We start from the raw sequence: 25,110 nt of genomic DNA on the forward strand, positions 1-25,110 counted from the left end.
GCTGCTAGCTGTTTGTTACCTGAGAACCAATCATACCATAGTTAGCAGACAAAATAGGCTGTGCCATTGGTTTATAGACTAATGACCAGTTATCAATCAACTACTTTTTGTCAACAAAAGTTACTAAGAACCCCTTAGCACCGGATCATCTGAAGCTCAAACCTCAATGACTATTTGTTCAAACAGTTGATTACATGATGCCTGGTATGGGTATCAGGTTACTTATTTTTAGAAACTGCAATCCCCCTTTCAAACATTGGATTAAAAACAGCTCTTTCTCATTTCAATCCATAGCTCTTTTGAAAAACAAAATAAAAAAGATCTCACATCATTCACAAGTTGAACCTGCTCCTCAAGGGGGAAAAAACATCCTCCACACTCTATATGGGTTTAGCAGCCATATATCATTTTGATTGGGTACTTGTGATTCAGGTGAGGATGGAAGATACCACAGGTAGCACTTCACAGAATCATATACCTAGCCTGTCAATCAAGGTAACCTATCCTCAAATATTCATGTTCCTTTCTGCTTTGCCCTCCCAATCAACCCCATTAGCTTTGATCTTCCCCATGTTCCCAACCAACTCTTTTTGTTTATCTAATTGCTGATCTCCCCGCTTTACCCCGTGAACCCTAGACATACAGCTTAGCAATGCAAAGCATAATTATGCACTGTCACGCAGCCTCCACCCCGCCCAAAGGGTGACGACGATCTTCAAAGACATCCTTTCCCTCAGTATCCAGTGCCCTTCATTTCTCCATCCATCACCTGCCTTGTATTTTGAATTGCCCCTTCACATTACCTCCTCTATATCCCAGCATGCTGCCTGTAATCCCCATAATTGATTTCCCAGTATCTCCATCACAGCAGTGACCTCTGATAACCCCGTTGACTTTAAGTGAACAGACTCCCCCAGAATTGGCAAGAGTCCACCACCCTGACTGACTCATCATGAATTCCCAGAGTGCTGCACTGAACCTGTAGGACTGACCATGGCCTACTCACTGGACTCTAATGATCAGGACCTCGCTTGGTCAAAGCATACAACTGGACCAATGAAATACCCGCTTAGACTTTCATGTCGGTAATTTCGCTATCTAGTTTCCCACCACCACATAGGAGAATTGCAAGGATAGCCAAGGAAGACAATGGTCTAGTGGTATATTCACTGGACTGTTAATTCAGAGACATTGGTAATATTCTGGGGACCTGGTTTTGAATCCCACCATAGCAGATTTGAATTCAATAAAACTCTGGAATTAACAGTCTGATGATGACCATGAATCCGCTGTTCGTTATCAGGAAAAACTCATCTGGTTGACTAATGTCCTTTACGGAAGGAAACTGCCATCCTTACCTGGTCTGGCCTACATGTGACTCCAGACCCACAGAAATGTGGTTGACTCTTACCTTGCCTATGGACAATAAATGCTGGCCTTGCTGGTGATGCCCTCATCCCATGAATGAATAAAAAAAGTTGCCTATAAATAAGATGAGAGTGGATAAGAGTAAGGTGTTAATTTTACTGCTCTCAGTGAGATTCTCATTACATTTTTTAAAACCTTGGATGAAAAATGAACTTTTCTCAATGTCACTCAGAGATAGTAAGAACTGCTGATGCTGGAGCTCCACACTGTGTTTTCCTAACATCAGGAATTTTTCTGTTTTCGCCATATTTTCCCACCCAACTTGCCAATGCCGATGTCATTCAGGGGCCAGAAGATTCCAGCCATAGAAACAAGGACTACAGCTTTTATTCCAGATGGATTGGGTATAATTGTTTGATGTAATCTGGCCATGCCAAAAATTGAAAAAGCAGAAGCAATTACTTAAATATAGCACACGTACGTCTCATGAAACACCTTAAAGGACTTCACGTACATGATGGATTTCCGTGAAGTATAACTATTAAGTAAAAGTTTATTAACAAAAGTAAAATAATAGAAGGAAAAAAAACAAAGGATTGAAATTTATTTAAGCCTATCTGCTTTCAGGAAAGTCGTGTGCAGTAGAGGTGGAGGTCTGAGCCTCACCAGCAAAGGCCTTAGGTCTTATCAGTATTTTGCCAATGAAACCAATTCTGAGTCTGGAGATTAGTTGCTGGTTTGATGCAGATGACATTCACTGACTGTGCCTTTTGCCAACAGTGGTCAGGTAAATCTGAACAGTTAGAGGCCATAGGGGTCAAGACATTAGGACCCTTATAAACTTGACCATGACTACTCATTGGTGATTGTCTGAGATAGCTGAACATTGTCCAAGACCATGTGACCAGTGGTCTATTTTGGCTGCTCATGGGGCAGAGGACATAATAATGCAAAACTGTACCATTAATCATGTCCATCCAATTTCCCCTCCGAAGACTAGTGAAGAAGAAGAAAACTGATGGATGCTCACAACAGAGCCACAATTTTTAACTATACAGATCTTTATACAACAGTTCCTATATACCTCACTACTCCCATTACAGTCATCCACCAAAAGCCTAACTCTTATTTTCCTCTCCACAGTTTAATTGGGATGGAGGGAGAAAAGTTGGGAAACAGCAAAACAAATATATTGAATAAATATTCAGCTAGTTCCTGGCCAATCATGAGCTTTAATTGTATTGTAAAGTATGGTGTACAATTTTCACCTTAATGCAGTTTTATGCACCTATGCTTCAGAAATAAATTGTCTTAAAAATGTTTTATGGTAATTTCAACAAAGTCAATGTTTCCTACCATTCTGTGTTTTGAAATGGGCCCAGTATACCAGTGAAAAATTAAGTGGAACAACAGAAACACATGATGTAAACAAGCTGCGTATTTGGCAGAAACTGTGATAGTATCGAGCTCTGAGTCTGTTGCAATATATTTAGTGATTCCACTTTCCAAGGCCTTGAAGAGTGAATTCTAAATACTGAAGTAGAAACAGAAAATGTTGGAACTACTGTGGAGAGAATGTTTATGCTTCAAGTCAATGACCTTTCATTGCAAATGTAACCATTCAGATATGAACTCTCTTTCAACAGATGCTGCCAGATCTATTGAGTATCTCCAGTATTTTTCTGTTTTTAGGTCAGATTTCCAGTTTTCCAGGTATTTTGCTTTTGTCTGAAAATTGAAGTCGTTTTACAAAGTTCCTGTTCCTTCATTTCTTCAGCATTTAAAAAAACTGTGTGAATTCAGAGATAGCAAGAACTGCCGATGCTGGAGTCAGAGATAACACAGTATGGAGCTGGAGAAACACAGCAGGCCAGGCAGCATTAGAGGAGCAGGAAAGTTAACGTTTCGGGTCGGATTTCTGAAGAAGGGTCCCAACCCAAATTGTCAACTTTCCTGCTCCTCTGATGCTGCCTGGCCTGCTGTGTTCCTCCAGCTCCACACTGTGTTATGTGTGAATTTAGATCTGATGCTAAACTGAAAGAGTAGCCTTCCATTGTCCTTAATGATAGAATCTGGATGGCAAGAGGTCATAGGGCCGGGAATGGGGAAGCTGAGCATAATAAAAAGGCTCCATTTAAATATTATCAAAGTGGCCATTTCAAGCAATTTCACCCTTATGATGATCAATAACTGCAACAACTTGCATTTATATAGTACCCTAACATAATAAACTGCCCCAAGGTGCTTACAGAAGCATTATCAAATGATAGTATCAAGCTAGATAAGGACGTATTACAGCAGGTGACCAAAGCTTGGTCAAAAAAGTTGTTTTCCAACAGCATCTTAAAGGATGAAAGAAAGGTTGAGATTATTTATGTATGATTTGATTGAAGTTTTCAAATTTCTGAAAGGTCTGCACGGAGTAGACAGGGAGAAACGATTCCTGCTCATAAATAGATCATGAATGAAAGGGTACAAATTTAAAATGGTTTGCAAAAGAAATGAATGTGACATAAGAAGGAACGTTTTCACACAGTGAATAGCTTGGGTCTGGAATGCACTGCCTGAAAATAAGACGGAGGCAGGTTCAAATTAAACATTCAAGAAGACATTAAATGATCATTGAAATAAAAATAATGTACAGCATTTTGGGGAAAGGGTAGGAGGATGGTTTAAAATCATGATGCTCATCGGAGAGCCAGTGCAGGCATGATGGGCCAAACTGCTGCCTTCTGCAACATTATGATTGTGTAATTTCCTCTGCAGTTTACATCCTCCAAGCCATTAGTTACTAATATGTTGCCTTTTTCCTAGTAACTCCTGTGTCAACGCACTATTTCACATAGCTGTTTGATTATTTTCTTTATTTTGATCCTGAAGTGGATGGAGTTGACTCGAGATGGATGATTGAAGATCTGTAGCAGAGCTGGCAGCTGAGACAGTCAACTACTACCCAGTGGATTTCTGATGTCTGCCTCACCCATCCTGTCTGATCAACAATCTCAGTCCCAATCTCAACAGTGTCTGGGAGTTTATGTTGTCATTGACATGTAGGGGTTTTCTCTTTGCTGTTGTTAATCACGATATGGAAATAGTTCAGACAATTATTTCCAACCTGTGCCATATGTACTTGGTCTCCCCTGATATGTGAATTACCCTTTTTACCTTTTTTATACTTTGCATTTCCCAAACATTTGTACACTGTTAACCACTTGTCTTCGAGAATGACAGCAATGCACTTGTACGGAAAAATATCCTGTAAGATAGAGGCGGATAAATATAAAAGTTCCAGCTTATTTACTGGTACAACTAGATATTTAGGTCTAAAGAATCTGTTTCTGGTGCAACCGTAACTGATGTTTACAGTTCTCTCAGTACCTTGTAATTTTGAACATTTGATTAATGTTTTCATCTACAGATTCTCTTGAGCTGAAGCTGCTGTGAAACAGATGAAGTTTAGTTTGAATTTTATAGAACTCATAAAGCAAAATAAACAGTCAAATTACAAACAAGCCCAAAATTCAAACGCAACTTAAAAACATTTGGAAATTAACTACCTTAAAATGAAAAATGAGCACAAACAAAATAAAACAAATGAAAGGGTTAAGCTTATTTTAAATGACAGGCTTCATGGACGCTTGAATTTGGGCACTGTATAACCTCAAGATTCTGTGAATATGCTGTGATTAGTCTATATATAGATGGTATGGCTCAAGTCTGGAGTATGCGGATGCTGTGGTGTTTGAATGGCCTGGGGTTGTACCTATCATCCTACAACAGCCAAACCAGTCAGATAGTAGCAAACCCTGGGGAATCAGCCTGAGTCATTTCAGCAGCTTGAGACTCAATAAATACAGACTCTGGAGGCTTAGGAGCTGAAAGTGTAAGTCTGCAACTGAATTCAACTGTCATATTTTCTGAAGGGATTTAAAGTTTGAGGAACAGTTTTAGCCATGATTATCAAAAAACTGTACTAAAGTTGCAGCACTTTTTTTAAGTTTCTTGAAATTCTTTCTCCTCTATCAATGTCTGTAATTTAATTGCAGCAGATACAATTCATCTAAGGAATATTAATATCCAATTACATGATTGTGAAGCATTTTGGAAAAATTTTCAATACGGTTCAAAATATTGAAATTTTCCATCTATAACAAAAAGTATCAATTGAAAGAAACAAAATTATTGGTTATGGCTGGAATGCGGAGGGGTGACAAGACAGTTTTTCTTCTGATCTGCTTATTGGGACTGTTTCTGGACTTGGTCAATGGCAGCTTGGTGAAGCAGCGGTCTCATTCGAGCTTTATCCATCGGAGGCTAAACAGCAGGGAGAGACGAGAAATGCAGAAAGAGATCTTGTCTATTCTGGGCTTACCTCGGCGTCCCAAACCTTTGCTTTCTGTCAAACGCTCATCATCTGCTCCAGTCTTCATGCTGGACCTTTATCGCACCATGGCCAATGAAGAGTCAGACAGGTGGCAAGGAGCTTCATTGCCTTTTCATGTGTTCCAGAACACTCGGAGACCTCTTGAAGAGACCTTCCTCAGTCAAGCAGATACCATTATGAGCTTTGTCAACGTAGGTAAGTTTGAAAAGAAAAAACCTTGTGAATTACATGTGTCCAGTCCACATTTTTAATGAATTGAATGCCGACATGGTCCTCTGCCAACACTTGTTGTAGGCTACTTACACTACAGAGTTTGGCTTCTCATTGGTGTGTAATTTGTAGTGTTATCTGAGCATGAAGTCAATTTAATGGTGTTTTACATTTTAGAAAACGTGATGCCAGTTAGTGGAAGTAATCTCAGCACTTTGGTTTCACAGCGGCTGCAGTTTAACTGCAAACTTAACAGTAATGCAGGGTGGCACGGAACTATTGTCCTGGTGAGGATTTTCTGAATTCATTCAATGCAGAGTAGAAGAAATGTTCGCTGTGCAGTGTTGTATAGGCACGGATGTACTACTGACACTCAATGCTTCCATCTGTACAGTGACCTCAAGCACACATGTATCAGCTAACTTCAGATGGATTCTCATATATGGGTTTGCATATGATAAAATGTTTTGAAAAAAAGGTCAACAGTAGTCCTGAAGATTATTGTGTTAGTTTCCTTTTGACAATGTGTAGCTTTTAAGTTGTTAACTGTAACTGGGTAGCTGGCTTTTTTATGTTCCTTGTGAAAAAACGGTTTCATTTTATTAGAGTTTGTGATTCCTATTTTATTGGATTAGAAAATGTTTATAACTGCAGTTGCTATTTTGGACATTCCACATATTCCTTTATGGAATAAACCTTCAGGTGACCTAAGTGCGTCATATGGGAATCACATGGTTTTATAGCAACAGTAGGTTCCTTCCACTAATTCCTAATATAATGATACTATAACATCAGGTTGTAAATGTTGGATTAATATAAGATGATAATTGTTTTCTTCAGAACCCAATGGAGCTCACTACCAATTTAAGAAAAAATTGTGGGAGTTACAGAGTACCTGTAATTAACTTAGGATGGGGATCTGAATGGTTGTGGTTTTGTCAACACATGATAAAATCCAAGCACAACTTAACACTTGCCTAACCATGAAGTATGAATGTGCAGCACATAGCCTTCTGTAGTTTCCATGGGTTGAATCTTGTGTTTTTTAGCTGTCAGTTTTGTCAGGTTTCATGGACAGTTTCTCTCCATGAGGCATAGTACATTTTCTCGCTACATGTCACCAAATGCACCTCATTAGCTAGCCACCCCACGCCCATGCAGCCTCCCTCATCTGATTCTAGCACCATTCTACCATTTGCTGTACCCAGAAGAACTCACCATTGTGGGTTATTCTAGAATGGACCAACATCCCTGGCATCGGTGCCATCTTTGAGCCAGTGTGCACCCAGACAAACACTGTCAATCCAGGGCTATCCTACATGATTCCTCATATTTGCCCCAGCCATGGCAGAGAGAGGAAATGCCATCTTGCTTTGTGAGCAGGGACCAGAGGTCCCGCTGGACAGGGATTTGCAGAGGCAGAACATCCTCTTCTCCCAGGAGTAGCAAAGGAGCCACAGCAAACTGGCCTGGTCCAAGGTTATAAGTGCAGTGTCCTCTCCCTGAAGGAATGCCCAGAAATGTAGGAAGAAGATTAATGTTCTTGTCCATCTTCTCTCTGATGTGTCATACTCACTCTATCTTTGGTACTGTAACTACCTCCCATCAAGGCTCATGCTCTATCACTCTCAGAATTGCCTGCAACATCTTTCCTCACTCACTGTCACCCACCCCAACCCCCCATTGCCACTAACCCTGTGTACTCAGGACATCTGCACCAAACTTAACAATTTCAGAATCCCCTTCCCCTCCCTCATTTCTGAAGAAGGGTCTAGGCCCGAAACATCAGCTTTCCTGCTCCTCTGATGCTGCTTGGCCTACTGTGTTCATCCAGCTCTACACCTTGTTATCTCAGATTCTCCAGCATCTGCAGTTCCTACTACCTCTATAACAACTGTGCCACCTGCTTTCATCTGCCTCCTTCTCATTCCAGGAAGAAAACAACCCACAATAGGGCAGAAAGAGTCAATATGGGTGGTGGGCTACTTGACATTTATCTCCTCGTGCCTTATGAGATGAAGATGTTGACTCAGACTGCCCTGGCCAGCTGACCCTATGCCTCCAAGCTACTGGAGGCTGCCCCTGACTGACTGTACCAGGACCCTCTGAGTGAAAACTATCACCCTTGACTTGACTGGGGACAATCATGACAAGCTTTCTTTGCCTCTGCAATAAACAATTTCGGCAATCCAGCAGAACTGTGAACCTGGCATCTCTGCTTGAAAGGCATGGATGTTATGACCGTCCAGGTAGGCTCACTGAGTAAGTAACCGAACAGCCCAGAAATGCAACCTTTTCCAGTCCATGAGCTGTGTGCGTGTCCTTCAGCACAAAGTGTCCCTGCTGCAATTTTACAATGATGCTGCCATTTCAGCCTGAGATGCAGCATTGAAGTACAGAAGCGTACTATAAGTGGATCGGAGATATGCCATGAAGATTCTTAGCTGGCACATCAGATGCCAGTGTCAAATGTCAAGGAATGTGGTATGCATGTGTAGGTGCCTATGGAGCATGCAATGATGATGCCCAGTGTCAAATATGGAGGTCCTTTTGGAGCGAGGTAAGCTGAAGCCACCAGGAGTCTGCTCTGAATTCTTGACATCTATATTACTCACAGTGAATGGAAAGATGGTCAGCTGCATATTAATGAGATTAGTTTTATAGCTAATAAGGTTGTTAACAAGCAGTAATTGTTCTTAATAAATAACTCACTGCTGCCTAGAAAGAATCTTGTCAAGATGTCCAGAACATAGTTAAGAAGTGCACCAAGTTGCCCCTGATGTTAAGATGGGCCTTGGTAGACATCTTGGGCAATTCTGCCTGATTTCTTGCTCTAGCCACATCTTCAGGCCCCTATAAGATTCAATCCCATGTATTTCTTTGTCTAAGAACGTGGAGAGAATTTATAGTCTCCTTAAATTCATTAAACAAAATGTACACTTGGCTTGATTATTCAATTATTGATTTTATTTTTAAAGTTTCAGGAAACACTGAAATTCTAAAGCATGAATTGTATTTGCCCCAAAGTACGTCCAATTCCAAAGGCAGTTTTAAGTTCTTTCACTTCTCCATCTTTATAACTTTAAAATAAGCATGATGCGCACATCAATGGGCCATACTTAGCTGTCACAGGCCACTTGATGGCAGCTGCCTTTAGATTTACTTTTTCCTTCATACCTTAGAGTTTCTGACGATTTTCTGTGTGACAACCTGTTGAAAGTTCAAGCTAATTGCACCACAGTGAGAGGGGAAAAAAAAATCTGGTTCTATGAGTGAAGGAGGAAAGCAACTGCATTTCCTGAACTAATGAGATTGGAGGATTGTGAAATCCACATTGAATGGTCTGAGATGGAAATGTAAGCTAAAGTGAGTGAATTGATTGTCACTTCAGGTACAAGAAGAGAAACAGAGAGGGAAAGCAAAATTGGAAAAGAAAAGGAAAAGAGAAAGAAGTTTTTAAAAATTAACCTAAACTCTCACTTTTTAAATCCCAATTAAAACCAGAATCTTTGGATCTCCACACTTGTAATAGTTGATTTTCAGAACTAGTCAATTTGACAGGTAGTAACTCACACTTAGTACATAAGTTTAAAAAAATGAAATGATACTATCTCAAATTTTAGTTCATGTCTACCATACAATAAGACAACTTCATGCAATTCAATGGAATTTAATAGTGAATCAAATAGCAAAGTACCTTTTTGCAAAACTAAAGACAGACAGGCATAATTCAGATAATACTTCTTTGATCTTCAAGTTTAACCCTATAACTGACCTGTCTGAAGTTGCTGTACCATAGAGATAAAAATAATTGCTGGCCTTATTAGCCTCATCATTATTTTGACACAAATTTTGGGCCAATAACTTGGATTGATATTCTACATTTAAAGTAGAAAGACATTGCAGAAGCATAATCAGACAAATGTCCTTACCAGTTAAAGGAGGAGGCATGGAAGGGTAACTGAAAGAGGTGTCTATTAAGGAAGCTTTTAAAGGAAAAGAGTGGGCTTGAAAGACATAATAGGAGGAAATGTGAAAGCTTCAGGCCTGAAGGAACAGAAGCTAATGGTGGGGAATAGAAATTTACAGAAGCCCAAGAAGCCAATGTTGGAGGAATGCAGAGTTCTTGGAGGATTATAATTCTGTTAGAGGTTACAAAGTTAGGGAAGGGCAAGGTCAAAGTGATTTCCATGCAAGAATGAGAGTTGTAAATTTGATGTTTTGGGGATTTGAGAACCAATGTAGGTCAGACAGCCAGATGTGATGACTGAGGGGAATTGAGGCAAGGTATGATACAGGAATGATAGAGCTGAAGCTAACGGAGGATGAGGGACGCTGGTCTGGAGAGAATTTGTGTAACTAAGTCAGGAGGTTCCGAAGGACCATAAGTACAGCAATAAGCTATCCAGCCCCTTCTAACATTTCAGTTGATCTCAACCAAGCTGCCCCTTGACACCATTTATCCACGTTTCTTCCATATCCCTTGAAATCTTACCTAAATAACCCATTGATCTCAGTCTTGGAAATGGAAATGATCTCTGCATCCACGGAAGTCTGAGAGAGCAAATTCCAAATTTCCACTAGTCTCTTTGAGAAAATTTCATTCCTTGTGTGACACCTCATCAGATATCCTCTGGATGTCCTTATAACCAATAATGATAGACACCCACCTCATTACAATGCTGGTGACGCAGAAAATTCAATTCTATCAGCGAGACCTGAACATGGGGTTTAGTCAGAAAAACTTCAGTCAGAAGATTCTGACTAAGGTAGCTGCAATTTCTTCACCTATTTCTTTTAGTGTTTTGGATGTGAAATAATTAGTCCTAGAAATATGTCTCTCCTAACCCTATTTACTTCCTCATTATCAATACTTTATAGTTATTAAGGGAAGGTAGCTAAGTAATTGTATGAGTGGTCCACTGAAGGCCAATAATGGGGAAACTGCCAATGATAATGGGGAACTGGCAGACATCCTGAACAATTAATTTGCTACAGTATTGAAAGAAGAAAAGGAGGATAGCTTGCCAAAAGTTCCAAAGAAATTAACAGAGGATCAGGCGTAGATTCTAAATAAAATTAGCTTCAGTAAATCATCAAAAATGGGGAAATTAATGGAACTGAAGGGTGACAAATCCCCAGGACCCGATTGTTTCCATCTACCTGTATTAAAACAGTTAGCAGAGCACACTACCAATGCCTTAAATAAAATCTTTCGGAGTTCCCTGGATTCAGGAGTTGCATGTATGGATTGGAAATTTCTCATATCACTCCGCTCTTTAAGAAGGGTGACAGAGGGAAAACAAAGAAATCACAGACTAGTTAATCTAACATCTGTGGTGGTGAAATTGTTGGAGTCAAGGATAGGGTAACTGAACACCTCAAAAATATCTGTTAGTCAGGGAGATTCAGCATTGATTCATGAGAAGTAAGTCATGCCTGACAAACTCAAAGTTGTTTTTGAAGACGTGACTAAGGTGGTGCACAGAGGTAAGCTAATGGATGTTGCTTATATGGACTTCCAGAAGGCTTTTGATAAGGTCCCACACAAGAGATTGTTAGCTAAGGTGGAAGCCCATGGAATTAAGGAAAAATTGCTGATTTTGTTTAGACAATTAGTTGAATGGCAGGTAACAGAATTGAAATAATGGGTATGTACTCAAATTGGCAGGACATGACTAGGGTCCCACAGGGATCTGTGTTGGGGCCTCAATTATTCACAATATTCATAAACAACATGGATAATGGTGAAAAAAGTCAAATATCCAAATTTGCTGGCGACACAAAACTGGGCAGCATTGTTGACAGTATTGACGACGACATAAAATGACAACAAGATATTGATAGATTAGGTGAATGGGCAAAACCGTGGCAGACAAATCTTAACATAAGCAAGTGTGAGGTTATCCATTTTGGACCAAAAATGGTTAGGTCAGGGTATTTTTTAGAAGACACAAAGTTAAGTACATTGGATTGCCAATGAGACTTGGGAGTTCAGATGCATAGCTCTTTAAAATGTCATCCATTGGTGCAGAAAAAGTCGAAAAGGCTAATGGAATCCTGGCCTTCATGACTGAATTGCAGGAGTATAGAGTAGCAGAAATCATGCCGCAGTGATACAAAATTCTTTGTAGACGCCACTTAGAGTACTATGAGCAGATCTAGGCACCGCACCTTAGGAAGGATGTTTTGGCACTGGAGGGAGTTTGACAGAGTTTTGTAAGGATGATACCTCGATTCCATGGGTTACGTTATGAGAAGAGATTAGACAAATTAGAACCTTTATTCTCTGTAATTTAGAAGGTTAAGGGGTGATCTAATCAAGGTTTTCAAGATATTAACAGGGAAACATAGGGTAGATGCAGATCAACTGTTTCCACTGGTTGAAGATTCTAGAACCAGGAGGCATAGTCTAAGGGATTAGGGCCAGGCCATTAAGCAGAAATGTAGGAAAACATTTCTACATGCAAAGACAGTGCATGTTTGGAGAATTCTTCCTCAAACAGCAATTGATGCTAATTCAGTTGTTAAATTTGAGTCTGAAATAGACAAATTTTTATTAAGTAACGGTATCAGGGGATGTGGGCCCAAGGCAGGCACTGGAATCATGCCACAGATCAGCCTTGAGGGGCTGAATGGCCTACTCCTATTCCTAAGTTCCTCCCCTTGCCACTCTTACTGACAAAGACCTTAATGAGGGCTGTGTCAGCAGTTAGGCTAGGACAGATGAACGCAATGTTAGGGAAGCAGAATTAGACAGTCTGGGTGATGGAGAGGATGTGAGATTGCAAACTTGTGTCAGGATAGAATTAGGTGCTGATCTTGCTGTGCACCCTCACTAAGTGTGGGACCCCAGAATGATTTGAGAAGCAGAGCATCGTGATTTTATTTTACCTGTCAATACCATTACTGTTCTAGAAGGCTTATGGCAGCTATATCCAAGTAGTCGACATCAGGGCTTGCTAAAGCATCATACATCACATGTAGCAGAGCTCCCACTTGGTGTAATTGTGGGAGTCAAACTCTTCACTGTGGGGAGAAAATGATAAGGTACTTGTGCAAATTGCCAATGTCAGCAACAAAGGTATTTATCTCCAACTGGGAACGTCTCTAAGTGTCCCTAAACCTGCCACTATCATGAACAGTGGACCTACCAGAGGAGACGTCTGCAATCTCATTTCAAAGATGGGCATTGATGAGTCAGAGAATGCAGTTCGTATCTACTCTCACCAAGTATGGAATAACTTTCAGTAAAGACGATGATAGTATTGGGTATTATAACCTTGTGAGCCATTGGATTGTGACCAATGACCATCCGGTAAAGTTTCCTTACCACCAGATCCCAATCATCACTGAGAGGAGGTCTGGGACTACCTGCAGAAATTTTGGAGCATAGATCCACCTGACAGTCATAAAATCTAAAGTTTTGGAGTAGATTTATAGCTCCGGATGTGGGTGTTGATGTTGTTTGGCTCGCCGAGCTGGTTTCTTGTGTCGCAGACATTTTGTTACCATGCTGGGTAACATCCTCAGTGCAGCCTCTGATGAAGCGTTGGTGTGTTTTCCCACCTGGGATGCAGACTTCTTAAGAATGAAACCCGAAGGAACCAACACACCCCGATTCTACAGGCGGGAAAACACACCGATGCTTCATCGGAGGCTGCACTGAGGATGTTACCCAGCATGGTAACAGAACGTCTGCGACACAAGAAACCAGCTCGGCGAGCCAACCAACCTCAACAGTCATAAAATCTGTACAGGTCCTCTATTGTCATCATGAAGATGAAAGATGGGAAACTGAGAATCTGTAGTAACTACTGGGCATTCAACATAAAGACTCTCAGTCCTAGGTCGAGGGTAAGCATCTTTGAGGAAGCATTATAATTTCTGTAAGGTGCTATGTATTTCTGTAGGTGAGATAGTAGGAACTGCAGATGCTGGAGAATCTGAGATAACAATGTGTAGAGCTGGATGAACACAGCAGGCCAAGCAGCATCAGAGGGGCAGGAAGGCTGACGTTTCGGGCCTCGACCCTTCTTCTGATTTGGCCCATGATTACAATCCGCTATCCTTCACTGAACTGGACAATGAAAAGACAATATTCCAAATGGGCATGGGTGACTTTACAAATGCACAAAAGTGTCATTTAAGCTCTATAATACCTCTACCACCTTTGTGTGTGTGATGGAAAAGCTTTTAGCACCCTTAATTTTCAGCCCCTTCCTTGTTTATCTCAACACTATACTCAGCTTCTGTCGACATTTGAGGAGACCTTTGAAAGACTGGGTGCATCTTGGTCAACTTGTCATAGTTTAATTTGAAAGTCATAGAGAAGTGACCTCGACAAGGATATGGTTCCTGCAGCACCTCGTTACCAGTGAAGGCACAACTCCTGACAATGACAAGCAGTATTGAAGTGGTCCCTAGCAGCATTACTTTCAGTTTAAAAGAGTAGAAGTGGCCCCAGTCCAAGACAGAGAGGGAGCTGCCTGGTTTTCTTGCTCTGGCTGATTACTAAAGGAGGTTTTGTAAGTATATGCACTGTTAGTTTCCCCACTCCCCACAACTAACAGAGCAAATCAAATATTGTTGAAGAAACCAGTGGGAAAAGATGTCCAAGGTGTGATACTCCACGGGCATTACACAGAGTTAGACCCTAGCATGTACCCCTCAAACAGAAACTTGTTGCATCATCAACTCCCTTTCATACTGGCAACTCCTGCCAGCTTCCTTGGCCTAGGAGCAGTATTATCACACGGTCAAGGGCAAAAAAGACAGGTTATCATTTACACCAGTTGGAGCATCAAGCCAAAGGAGAGAATTATGCAGAATGACTCCAATATGAGACTTGAATATATCAAAAGTTCAGAGACATTCTGATCATTGGAGAGTTTGAAGCATTTACAGACAACAACCCTCTCAGCTACTTTCAAATATAAGTGACTTGAAACAACAAAAACCCAACATGTCACCGAACTTGCTTACTTCGATTCCAGGTCAGGTACTACTGGGCAAAAGTGATCTAAGTGCTGATGCCCTTAGTTGGAAGACTGACCATGGGAGGGGCCCAACCTCTGCCCAGTTGGGGGAGGCTGTGGCAGACATTATCCCCATGCCCCAAGTCAAAGGCAACATTCCAACCCCAATTCCACATGAATGGAGGGATAGCTGGGCATCCCAATATGCTAAACCGGGCATTTGAGATGGCATCCAAGATAACTGAAAGAAAATTGCTGAGAAGAAAAACATTGATAGATCACAAAGCTGTCAGGACTGATCTTCCAATTAATGCAAAGATTTTCCTATGAAATTGGCATATCAGGGGTTGGAGTAAGATATAAAATCTTTGGGTCCCTTAACCCCACAGAGTCGCTATGCACTGGACACAGATGGCCACATCTATGTTGATGAGCCAGTAGCTGGAGGACAGCTTTAGGAAACAGTTCAGAGGGAAATTGCTTGAGGCTAAAAGTCAGATGGATGATATGGGAGAGAAGCAGTTCGCTCAGTGGTATTATGGAACCTGAAGTATCAGAGTGTGATGCCTCAGGTGAAGTGGAGGCAGGTAGCCATGAGGAATCCTGGAGTGATCTGGGTGCTGTGAATCTAATGAGTACATCCAGTGTGGGAAGGCTGACTCCCAAGCTGCAAGCTTCTGCTTTAAAAAAAAGCATAACTTGTACATTATGTTATGGAGAGGAGTTCAAACCCCTCTGATAAGTAAATCTAAACACAAGACCCCAGTTTGTTATGGCAGGAGTGGAGGTTCCTTTCTAATAATTAAACCTGAAACACCCAGAGAAGCTTGCCTTGCCTTTATAATCTGTTAAAAAGAGCGGTTAAATGGAAGAAAATCTCTGATACTCACTTTATAAGGAACACATAACAATATTTATTTAACCCTAGCAGTGAACAAATTAACAGAATTACTAACAAACCAAACAATTCCCCCTTAACTATTAGCTATTTCCTAACTGAACTAAATTCTACTGGTATGCTGTTCCGATAAACACAAGTCCCACTTATATAAACTCAAGTAATAAGAAATTAAATTAAAACTTAGTCTCTTATATCTTTCTTCTGCTGTTCTCAAGTCATAAATGCCTTTCTTCCACTGATGTAGCTGTCAGGGATGTTTTCTCTGTGAAATCTTCCATGAGGACTCTTAGCTAGAAGTGCCATAATACCTTTTATGGATAGATGGTGCTTTTGTAGAGAGCATAGCGATTTCTTGTGAAAGCTAGATGCTTATTTCTCCAATGGAAGTTCGCTCTCACACCGATTTTCAAAATCCCTCTTATTATATACCTTGGATGACATATCAATTTTCATACAATAGCGTTGGTCTGAGGTTGTCAAAACCATTAGATTTAAATTTGATTGGCTTTCAATCGCTAAGTGCTTGGTTTAAATTAATTCGCTGATTCCAGCTGGTTGCAAAATATTCAAACAAGCCTAAGGTTTCCAATCACACAGCCAATTGATACATGTTTCAATTTCAGAACTGGTTGTACATCTTCACTTACAAAGAGACACTTTTTTTTTCTGTATACACCTCTAATCTTAGAAAAGCACTTTACCTATTAAAGGCACCATGCACTCTTCTCCCTTATCACTTTTTTACAAACAAATTCCAGCTTCCTGCTTTCCAATTCACGTTTACTCTGCACAACTTCATAACAATTGTTAGGGACTTGCGCAGAAAAAGCACCATCCAATGTCAAGCTTTTACTTCAATGAATCAGTGGACAAAGCATGTTACTGATTTTGAAACATTGCTGTATTCTGGACCATCAAAGATATATCGGATACACACAAAGGGCATCAGATCTTCTATTATAAAATTCATTCTAAACTGATTACTTTTAAAATAGATTTAAAATGGGTTAAAGAATCACTGTGATAGTTGGACAATCACTTCCTCTGCTGAGCTTTGAATTGATTTTGATTTTCAGAATACAGTAGTCGCCTTTTCAACCATGTATTTGGGAAAAACTTGCCATAAGAAATAGTCAGATAACAGTTTTAAATTAAGGTAACAGTAATGAGTTGTTGAATCTGTTCATTGGTTCCAAGAATATAACAAAAATTCTCATTGTAAAAATTGTTTGAGATGAAGCATAAATTGGAAATTTTCAATTTTTCAAGTATTGGTTTGACATGAAAGTTGGGCACAGATTTTGGTGACAACAGCATTTTTGAGGAATGTGAAAAGAAATGGAGGTTAAAGGTAGGATTGTCATTTACAATGACAAATGGGCACTTTGAAGAGGGAGATGGCATATCAGCTAGCATGGGAACTACAAAGAGAAATGACATGTCATGAGAAAAGAATTGAGACATTAAAGTGTGGCACAAGAACCAAGATAAATCTTTATTTGTAACACAGACAAGTCTGTTTTAAATGTCTGTATGACTCTGTTTCTGCACAGTAAATACTAAATTTATTGAGTGCATCCGTTCTTTCAATCCAATTAAATATTCATTCCCTCACTTTATGATATATCCAGGTGTTCCAATGGACCCTGAACGTTATTTTAATTGGGCTTATTATTGCACTGGAGTTAACCTCAATTCACAATTAATCCAAAGAATAGGAAGTCTATTTTTCAGTGAAAATCTTACACGTTTGACTTTGGGGTTCGGATGGATTTAACTCTGGAATTATATTATTTTGTTTGCACGGCCTTGAGACAGAAACATTGAACTCTTTAATTATATTTGCAGAGCCATTCAATGAATGAGCTGTAAAGAAACTTGGTTGAGTTCATGTATAATGTAAGCACTAATATTAGACAAACTTGTAGCAGAGTTGTAAAAGAGAAAATGTGCTTTTTCAGTGTTAAGTATATTTAAGAGAAATATTACTTTAAAATAATATCACTATCTAACTGTCCTCCTAAGAAAATTGGAGCTAGAATGAATTATTTCTAACTGAATAATTTGAACAATTTCTTCTAGTGCTTATTCATTTTCCTCTTAACCTTTTTAAGTGTTCACCTTAATAGGAACGTTTTGGGATAAAGAATTTAGTTTTCGAAACATGTCTCATTTAGAAAAAGTAAAAAGTTACTACTTTGATACTTTGATTATTTGTCTTTAATGATCATGACAAAGTTGTGATCTGTCAATAACCATTCGTACTAACTCAGGAAGCCTGACTGCAAAGGAACATCATTTACTGTTAAATAGTGCTCCTACTCATGGTATACAAACACTAGTCCCAGCCCAGGGCAGACTGTTCTGCAGACCCATCCTTGGTCTGTTTTACTCTTTTATTTCCAGAAGCCTTCTTTACCCATTACCAAATCACCTATTTTTTTTCATTTTTTAATCACTACCAGTAAATCACCCATATTTCCAATTGCATAATTTATGTGCAGAGCAAGTTTAGGGCAATCTGGATCTACTTTATACAATTTTTCTATGGATCAACTTTATAAAAACAGCACAGGTGATGAGTTGCAGCTGGCCAGGCCGTTGCCTGTTACCAAGGGAACTCATACTCAAAGAGCTCCATAGGGAGATTAATTAGTAATTTCCCCCATGGGCCTTGTAGTTGTTATCACACCATTAGTATTTGCTAATTACATTCTCTATCCATGCAATATATTGACATGGATCAAGATTTGATTCATAGACAGGAAACAGAGAATAGGAAGAAATGGATCTTTTTTATGAGTGACAGTGGGAGTTACTAGTGGGATACAACCATTCACAATATATATAAAATGACCTGGATGGGGAGACCAAATTTCCAAGTGTGTTGATAACACAAAGCTAGTTGGGAGTTATGAGGAGGATGCAAAGAGCTTCAAGGTGATTCCAATAAGTTGAATGGGTTGGTAAATATGCGGCAACTACAACATGGCTAAATATGAAGTTGCTAAATGTGATATATTAGGAAATGTGGATGTACAAAGGAGTTTGGGTGTCCTTGTACACCAGTCAAAGAAAAGGAAGGTGGACAGGCAGGTGCAGCAAGCTGTAAGCAAGGCAACTGGTCTATTGGACTTCATTGCAAGAGAATTTGAATTCAGAAGTGGAGATGTCTTGCTGTGGTCTTGCAGAGCTTTGGTGAGACCACACCTTGTGTATTGTGTGGTTTTGATCTCCTTAGCTAAGAAAGGATAAACTTGCCATTGAGGGAGTACAGCAGATGTTCACAACACTGATAACGGTGATGGCAAGACTGTTCTGTGAGAAAAGATTAGTTCCACTGGGTCTTTATTCACCAGAGGTTACCAGGATAAGAGGGGTTTTAATTGAAATGTATAAAATTCTAACAGGGCTGGACAGATTAGATGCAGGGAGGATGATTTCCCTGGTTGAGGACTCTAAAATCAGGGGACAGAATCTTAGGGTAGGGGGTAGACCATTTAGGACTGAGATGAGGAAAGATTTTTTTCCCCAGAGGGTAGTGAATCTCTATTCTTTACCACAGAAGACTGTGGAGGCCAAGTCACTGAATATACTCAAGAAAGCAAAATAAAATTTTAGATTTTAAAGGCATCAAGGGGTATGGGGAGAAAATGGGAATGCAACACTGAGATAGAGGATCATACATAATCATATTGACTGACAGAGCAAGCTCAAAGGGCCAAATGGCCTAATCATGCTCCTAGTTTCTATGATTTTCTGTAACATTAGAATGACCATGAAGACTAGATAAGCCAAGGCTTAGGGCAAAGGAATGTACTGGTATAAACTGGTAAAAATGCAATTTGAACAGATGTTGCAGTAAACTTTTTCACACTTATAATCAGCTTCCTGATAGCTGGAAATGAAACTAATAAATACATTTATGATACAATTAGATAACATAAGACATTTGTGGACTTTACAAGATTGAGGAGATGTAATATGCTAAATGTTTTTCATGTATTTGTTTTGTGTCCTTGTGAACAAACTTGCCTTATTGGTAGTTATATTGCCAAAGATGCACCACAACTTCCCCACCCCAGAGGCTTGGCACTGGATATTTATCCTGACATGAGGGGTACCGGAACAAAGACAGACAGGTGTTTAACTTAGCAAACCTGTCCCACCTGCAAGCTATTGTGGGAAAGGCCAGGCTAGGCATAGAGCATCTACTCGCTGAAGTCATTAAAAGGCCAGTTATGACCATGGAGCAGAACGTCTGTGTCTCAGTGATGCCAGACCACAGCAGCTGCCCAGAGGTAGCCTTTCAGCAGCAGGCAGTGATGGTCTGGCAGCTATAGCAAATTTTCATTTCACATTTGTTACATTTTACCTGCCATGGCTTCTTCCATTGATTCCACACCAGGGGACCTCCTATTAGACCCCACCATCTGTCGTTAAGCTGCTTCATATTCAATAGTGTTTTGACAACTTGAGTTTTGAATGATAATGGAATAGTGGCTGTCTTGTTTTGAGTATTGTGTGGGTTGGAGAGTTGTTTCTGATTAGGAATCAGTCTGGGATAACCGATGAAGAACAAACTGCTCAGCTTTTGTTTCCTATATCTGAAGAAACTTAGTGGTGAATTAGAATGAAACCTGACTTCTTCTGGAAGAGTGACTGAACTTCTTAATATTGTATTTCTTGAGCAAGTTGTGTCTGCCTAGTGAATTTCTGCAGAGAGAAACTATTTTGTTTCTCTGTACCTGAAGAGAAAGTGAGTGCTTTGTATTATTTAGAGGGGTAAGCATGCATATTTTCAAATTTACAAATTGTGTCAATTAACCAATTCTGCACCTTCTCTGGGCTTTGTTTTATGATAAATTAATTATTAAAGAAATCTGTTAACTGGATCATTTCATTCTAAGTCTAATGTAGAGAAAGCTTCTTGTAATTTGGATAAACTATCGTTAAATTTATATTTTGATCCATAGAGTGGTGGGGCAAGAGCATTAGTGCGTTGCTCCCATCTGCCAGAAAATCAGCATCTTGCTTAATACTCAAGGCAGACATTGCTGAATTGGAAATAGGCTAATATTGGAAAAGGGACAAAAGGAAAAACCAGGTTTCTTGTACATTATTATATTAAAATGACTTATGTAGTTGTTAATTCTTTCAGCAAAGTCTAGTTTACTTTCCCAGCACACTCAGCAGAGTTTATATAAATTTAAACAATTCCTGGTATTGGATTATACTCAGATCCTTACTTGTCAGAAGAGATGAAAGATTTATCCAAGTGATTTTTTTTGTAAAAATCAAGGTTAGGCTAATTGAATTGTCACAAAAGTTAGAATTAGAAGCAGGAGCTCAGAAAGCAGACGTATTAGAAGAACAGCAAAGCAAGTCAGAAGATGGGTCAGTTGAGCTGGCTAGAATTCAACTGCAGATGCAGCAGTTTGAAATAGAAAAACAAATGGAAATCGGAAATCTTGAAGTCCAGAGGAGGAAAGAGGAAAAGTAGTAGCAGTCTAGAGAGAGGAGAATGAAAGGAAAAAAAATGCATTTTAAGCAAAGGAAAGGAGAAAGAAAGAGGAAAGGAAGTGAAAGAGGGAATACCAGCATAAAAGACTGGAACTTAAAAAGGAGGCTTCTGACTGTCAAACACTTTGACAATGAAGGACCTGAGTCTAATCCAGTACACAGTAGGGAGTTGTTCACATTTGTATAAACTCTGCTATGCGTGCAAGGAAAGTAAACCAAGTACCTGAGAGTTACAAAGAGATTTTTTTTTGTTTTTTTTTAATCAGGTGGAAAGGTAACTCCTTTTCCTCCAATGAGGCATGTAAGCCTAAAATCAAACATAATGGTACAGGAGCTGTTCAAACTCGTGTTTCACTAGGCAAAGGCATGACCTCTTCACCACACAGGCTAAAGATTTTAAAAAAAGACATGAGAGGCAATTGTTTTATTCAAAGACTGGTTCGTGTGTAGAATGAACTTCCAGAAGAAGTGGTGAATGCAGATACAGTTACAACATTTGAAAGATATTTAGATAAGTACATGAATAGGAAATATTTGGAGGGATATGGGCCAGCTGCAAGCAGGTGGGATGAGTTTAGTTTGTGATTATGGTCAGCATGGACTGGTTGGATCGAAGGGTCTGTTTCCGTGCTGTATGACTCTGACTCTATGAATGCCAAAGATTTAGTTAACAATATTAGCAGGGAGCTAACATTCATATCATTTTATTGAGTACACCTCATGTATGACCTAAAATCTGGATTGTTAACTTTAGGGATCGTTAACCCATAGATGGAGTTGACCTACTTCTGGGGAATGATTTGGCAGGAACAAAGATTACAGCAGTTACAGTAAAAGGTTCCAGGAATTTTTCCTTCATGTGTCGTGACCCAAGAAATTGCTTAACAAAGCTTATCATCAGAGGTCACATTTGCACCACATACAGATATTTGGTTACCTGAAACTTTATTTGGGAATTTGGAAAATCCAAAAAAAGTGTTTAACAAGACTTCTGAGGTCAAGACTCAGCATGGCAGGCCAGAGTTTAAGGTAGTCTAACTGACTCAAACTGAAGTTGAAGCTGAGGGAGTTACAGCATGTTACTGAATTAAAAATGGGATTTTGATGAAGAAGTGGAAATTTCCTCATTGAGCTGCAGATGATAGTGCTATTGCCCCCATTGATTAACATCAAGAAATATTAAGGAAAGCTCCTGTCACATGATTGGAAAACCACATTGTGCAATTGACCTGGTACCTTTAATTGTCATTCCATGTTTAAGGAACAATTTAGTAAGAGGTTGAGACACTGTGTGGGACCTTTAATGAAAGACATAGCAATTACTAGTGTGTCCTTACAATTATTCATATAGCTAATTAATTCCCAGAGACCATTCCCTTGATATCAATTTCTTTTGGGGGAGTAGCAGAGAAGTTAACCCGGTTCTTCATTCCATATTGATTAATGATGAAGATCCAGTTGGGCCAAAGTTCCAATTTCGTGTCTCAAACTTTCCAAGAAGTTATGAATAGTCTGGGTATAACATAGTTAAAATCCTGCCCCAAAGACCAAGGAGCATTAGAAAAGTACCATCAAACCCTCAAAATGATAATTAAAGTATATTGCCATGAATACTCTCATGACTGGGACAAAGAACTTGAATTTCTTTTATTTGCTGTAGAAGACTCACCAAATGAGTGTGCTGGTTCTGGTAAAAACCAAAAGAACTGCGGATGCTGTAAATCAGGAACAAAAACAAAGTTGCTGGAAAAGCTCAGCAGGTCTGGCAGCATCTGTGAAGGAGAAAACAGAGTTAACGTTTCGGGTCCAGTGACCCTTCCTCAGAACTGATGGTGGCTGGGAAAGTGTCAGTTTATAAGCAGAAAATAGGGAGGTGGGTGGGATAGGGAGTAAATGATAGGATAGAGCCCAAAGAGAGAGAAAGACAGTTGGACAGACAAAGGAGTTGTTAACGATTAGGCTGGGAGGGTGAATAGTTGTTAATGGGGACTGTTAGTGACTAACAACAGGGGGTGTGTAGTGGCAGGCTATGTGGTAACAAGGCCTGATGTGTGGGGTGGGGGGCTGGGACATGGGAGAGGTTAGGCCCTAAAATTATTGAACTCAATATTGAGTCCGGAGGGCTGTAGGGTCCCCAAGTGGAAAATGAGGTGTTGTTCCTCCAGCTTGCGCTGGGCTTCACTGGAACACTGTTGCAAGCCGGAGACAGAGATGTTGGCCAGGGAGATGTTGGCCTCCATCGCATATGTTCAGATGAGGCCAACTTCGACAAGGGAGCCTCCGAAATGTCCACATTCTTCTTCAGCCAAGGATTCCCCAGCTCCGTTGTCAACAGGGCCCTCAATCGGGTCCGACCCATCTCCCGCATTTCTGCCCTCACCCCTTCTCCTCCCTCCTGCAACAGCGATAGGGTTTCCCTTATCCTCACCTATCATCCCATCAGCATCCACATCCAGAAGATCATCAGACGCCATATCCGCCACCTCCAGCAAGATGCCACCACCAGACACATATTCCCACCACCACCCCCCTTGTCCGCCTTCCGCAGGGCTGTTCCCTCCGGGACACCCTGGTCCATACTTCCTTCACAACCAACACCTCCCCACAGCCCTACGGCACCTTCCCCTGTAACCGGCAAAGGTGCAACACCTGCGCATTTACCTCCTCCCTCCCCAGTATCCAAGGGCCCAAACATACCTTCCAGGTAAAGCAACACTTCACCTGCACTTCCAAGAATCTAGTCTACTGCATTCGCTGCTCACAATGTGGTCTCCTCTACATTGGGGAAACAAAGCGTAGACTTGGCGACCGCTTCGCAGAACATCTACGTTCTGCTCACAAAAAAGACCCTGAACTACCTGTTGCCTGCCACTTCAATGCACCACCTTGCTCCCTGGCCAACATCCCTGTCTCCGGCTTGCTACAGTGTTCCAATGAAGCCCAGCGCAACCTGGAGGAACAACACCTCATTTTCCGCTTGGGGACCCTACAGCCCTCCGGACTCAATATTGAGTTCAATAATTTTAGGGCCTAAACTCTCCCATGTCTCACGCCCCTCGCCCACACACTAGGCCTTGTTACCACATAGCCTGCCACTACACACCCCCCGTTGTTAGTCACTAACAGTCTCCATTAACAATTACTCACCCTCCCAGCCTGATCGTTAACGACTCCTTTGTCTGTCCAACTGTCTTTCTCTCTCTTTGGGCTCTATCCTATCGTTTACTCCCTACTCCACCCACCTCCCTATTTTCTGCATATAAACTGACGTTTTCCCAGCCACCATCAGTTCTGAGGAAGGGTCACCGGACCCAAAACGTTAACTCTGTTTTCTCCTCCACAGATGCTGCCAGACCTGCTGAGCTTTTCCAGCAACTTTGTTTTTGTGCTGGTTCTAGTCCTTTTTGAATTAGTTTATGGACATATAATAATGTCCTCTGAAACTAATTGCAGGACAGAAAGATGAGTTATCCATGTTAGACTATGTATCCGTGTTTCAAGAATGGCTCAGAGGAGCCTACAAGGTAGTTCAAGAGCACCTTACACAATAACAAATAACTATGACAGAATAGGCTTATTAGCCATGCCAAATATGATAAGATATTGATTTTTATTCCTTTTACAAGGTAAACCAGAAAGGGAGGTCCATAACTAACCTTCTGTCCTTAACCACCTATCATATTGTTAGCTAATGGGTGGCATGGTGGCTCAATGATTGGTACTGCTGCCTCACAGCACCAGGGACC

General features: G+C 40.4%; 1 protein-coding gene across 1 annotated transcript in view; it reads left to right on the forward strand.

Moving 5' to 3' along the window:
- Positions 1 to 5,556: 5,556 nt before the first annotated feature.
- Positions 5,557 to 25,110, forward strand: part of LOC109918098 (bone morphogenetic protein 7-like) — a 75,299-nt gene continuing 55,745 nt past the window's right edge. Inside the window, exon 1 of the mRNA XM_048613137.1 lies at positions 5,557 to 5,947. Coding sequence (XP_048469094.1) covers positions 5,557 to 5,947 — 391 coding nt within the window. The remainder of the gene's footprint in view (positions 5,948 to 25,110) is intronic.

The sequence above is a fragment of the Rhincodon typus genome, chromosome 27 (assembly GCF_021869965.1).
Source record: "Rhincodon typus isolate 14 chromosome 27, sRhiTyp1.1, whole genome shotgun sequence".
NCBI classification, from domain to species: domain Eukaryota; kingdom Metazoa; phylum Chordata; class Chondrichthyes; order Orectolobiformes; family Rhincodontidae; genus Rhincodon; species Rhincodon typus.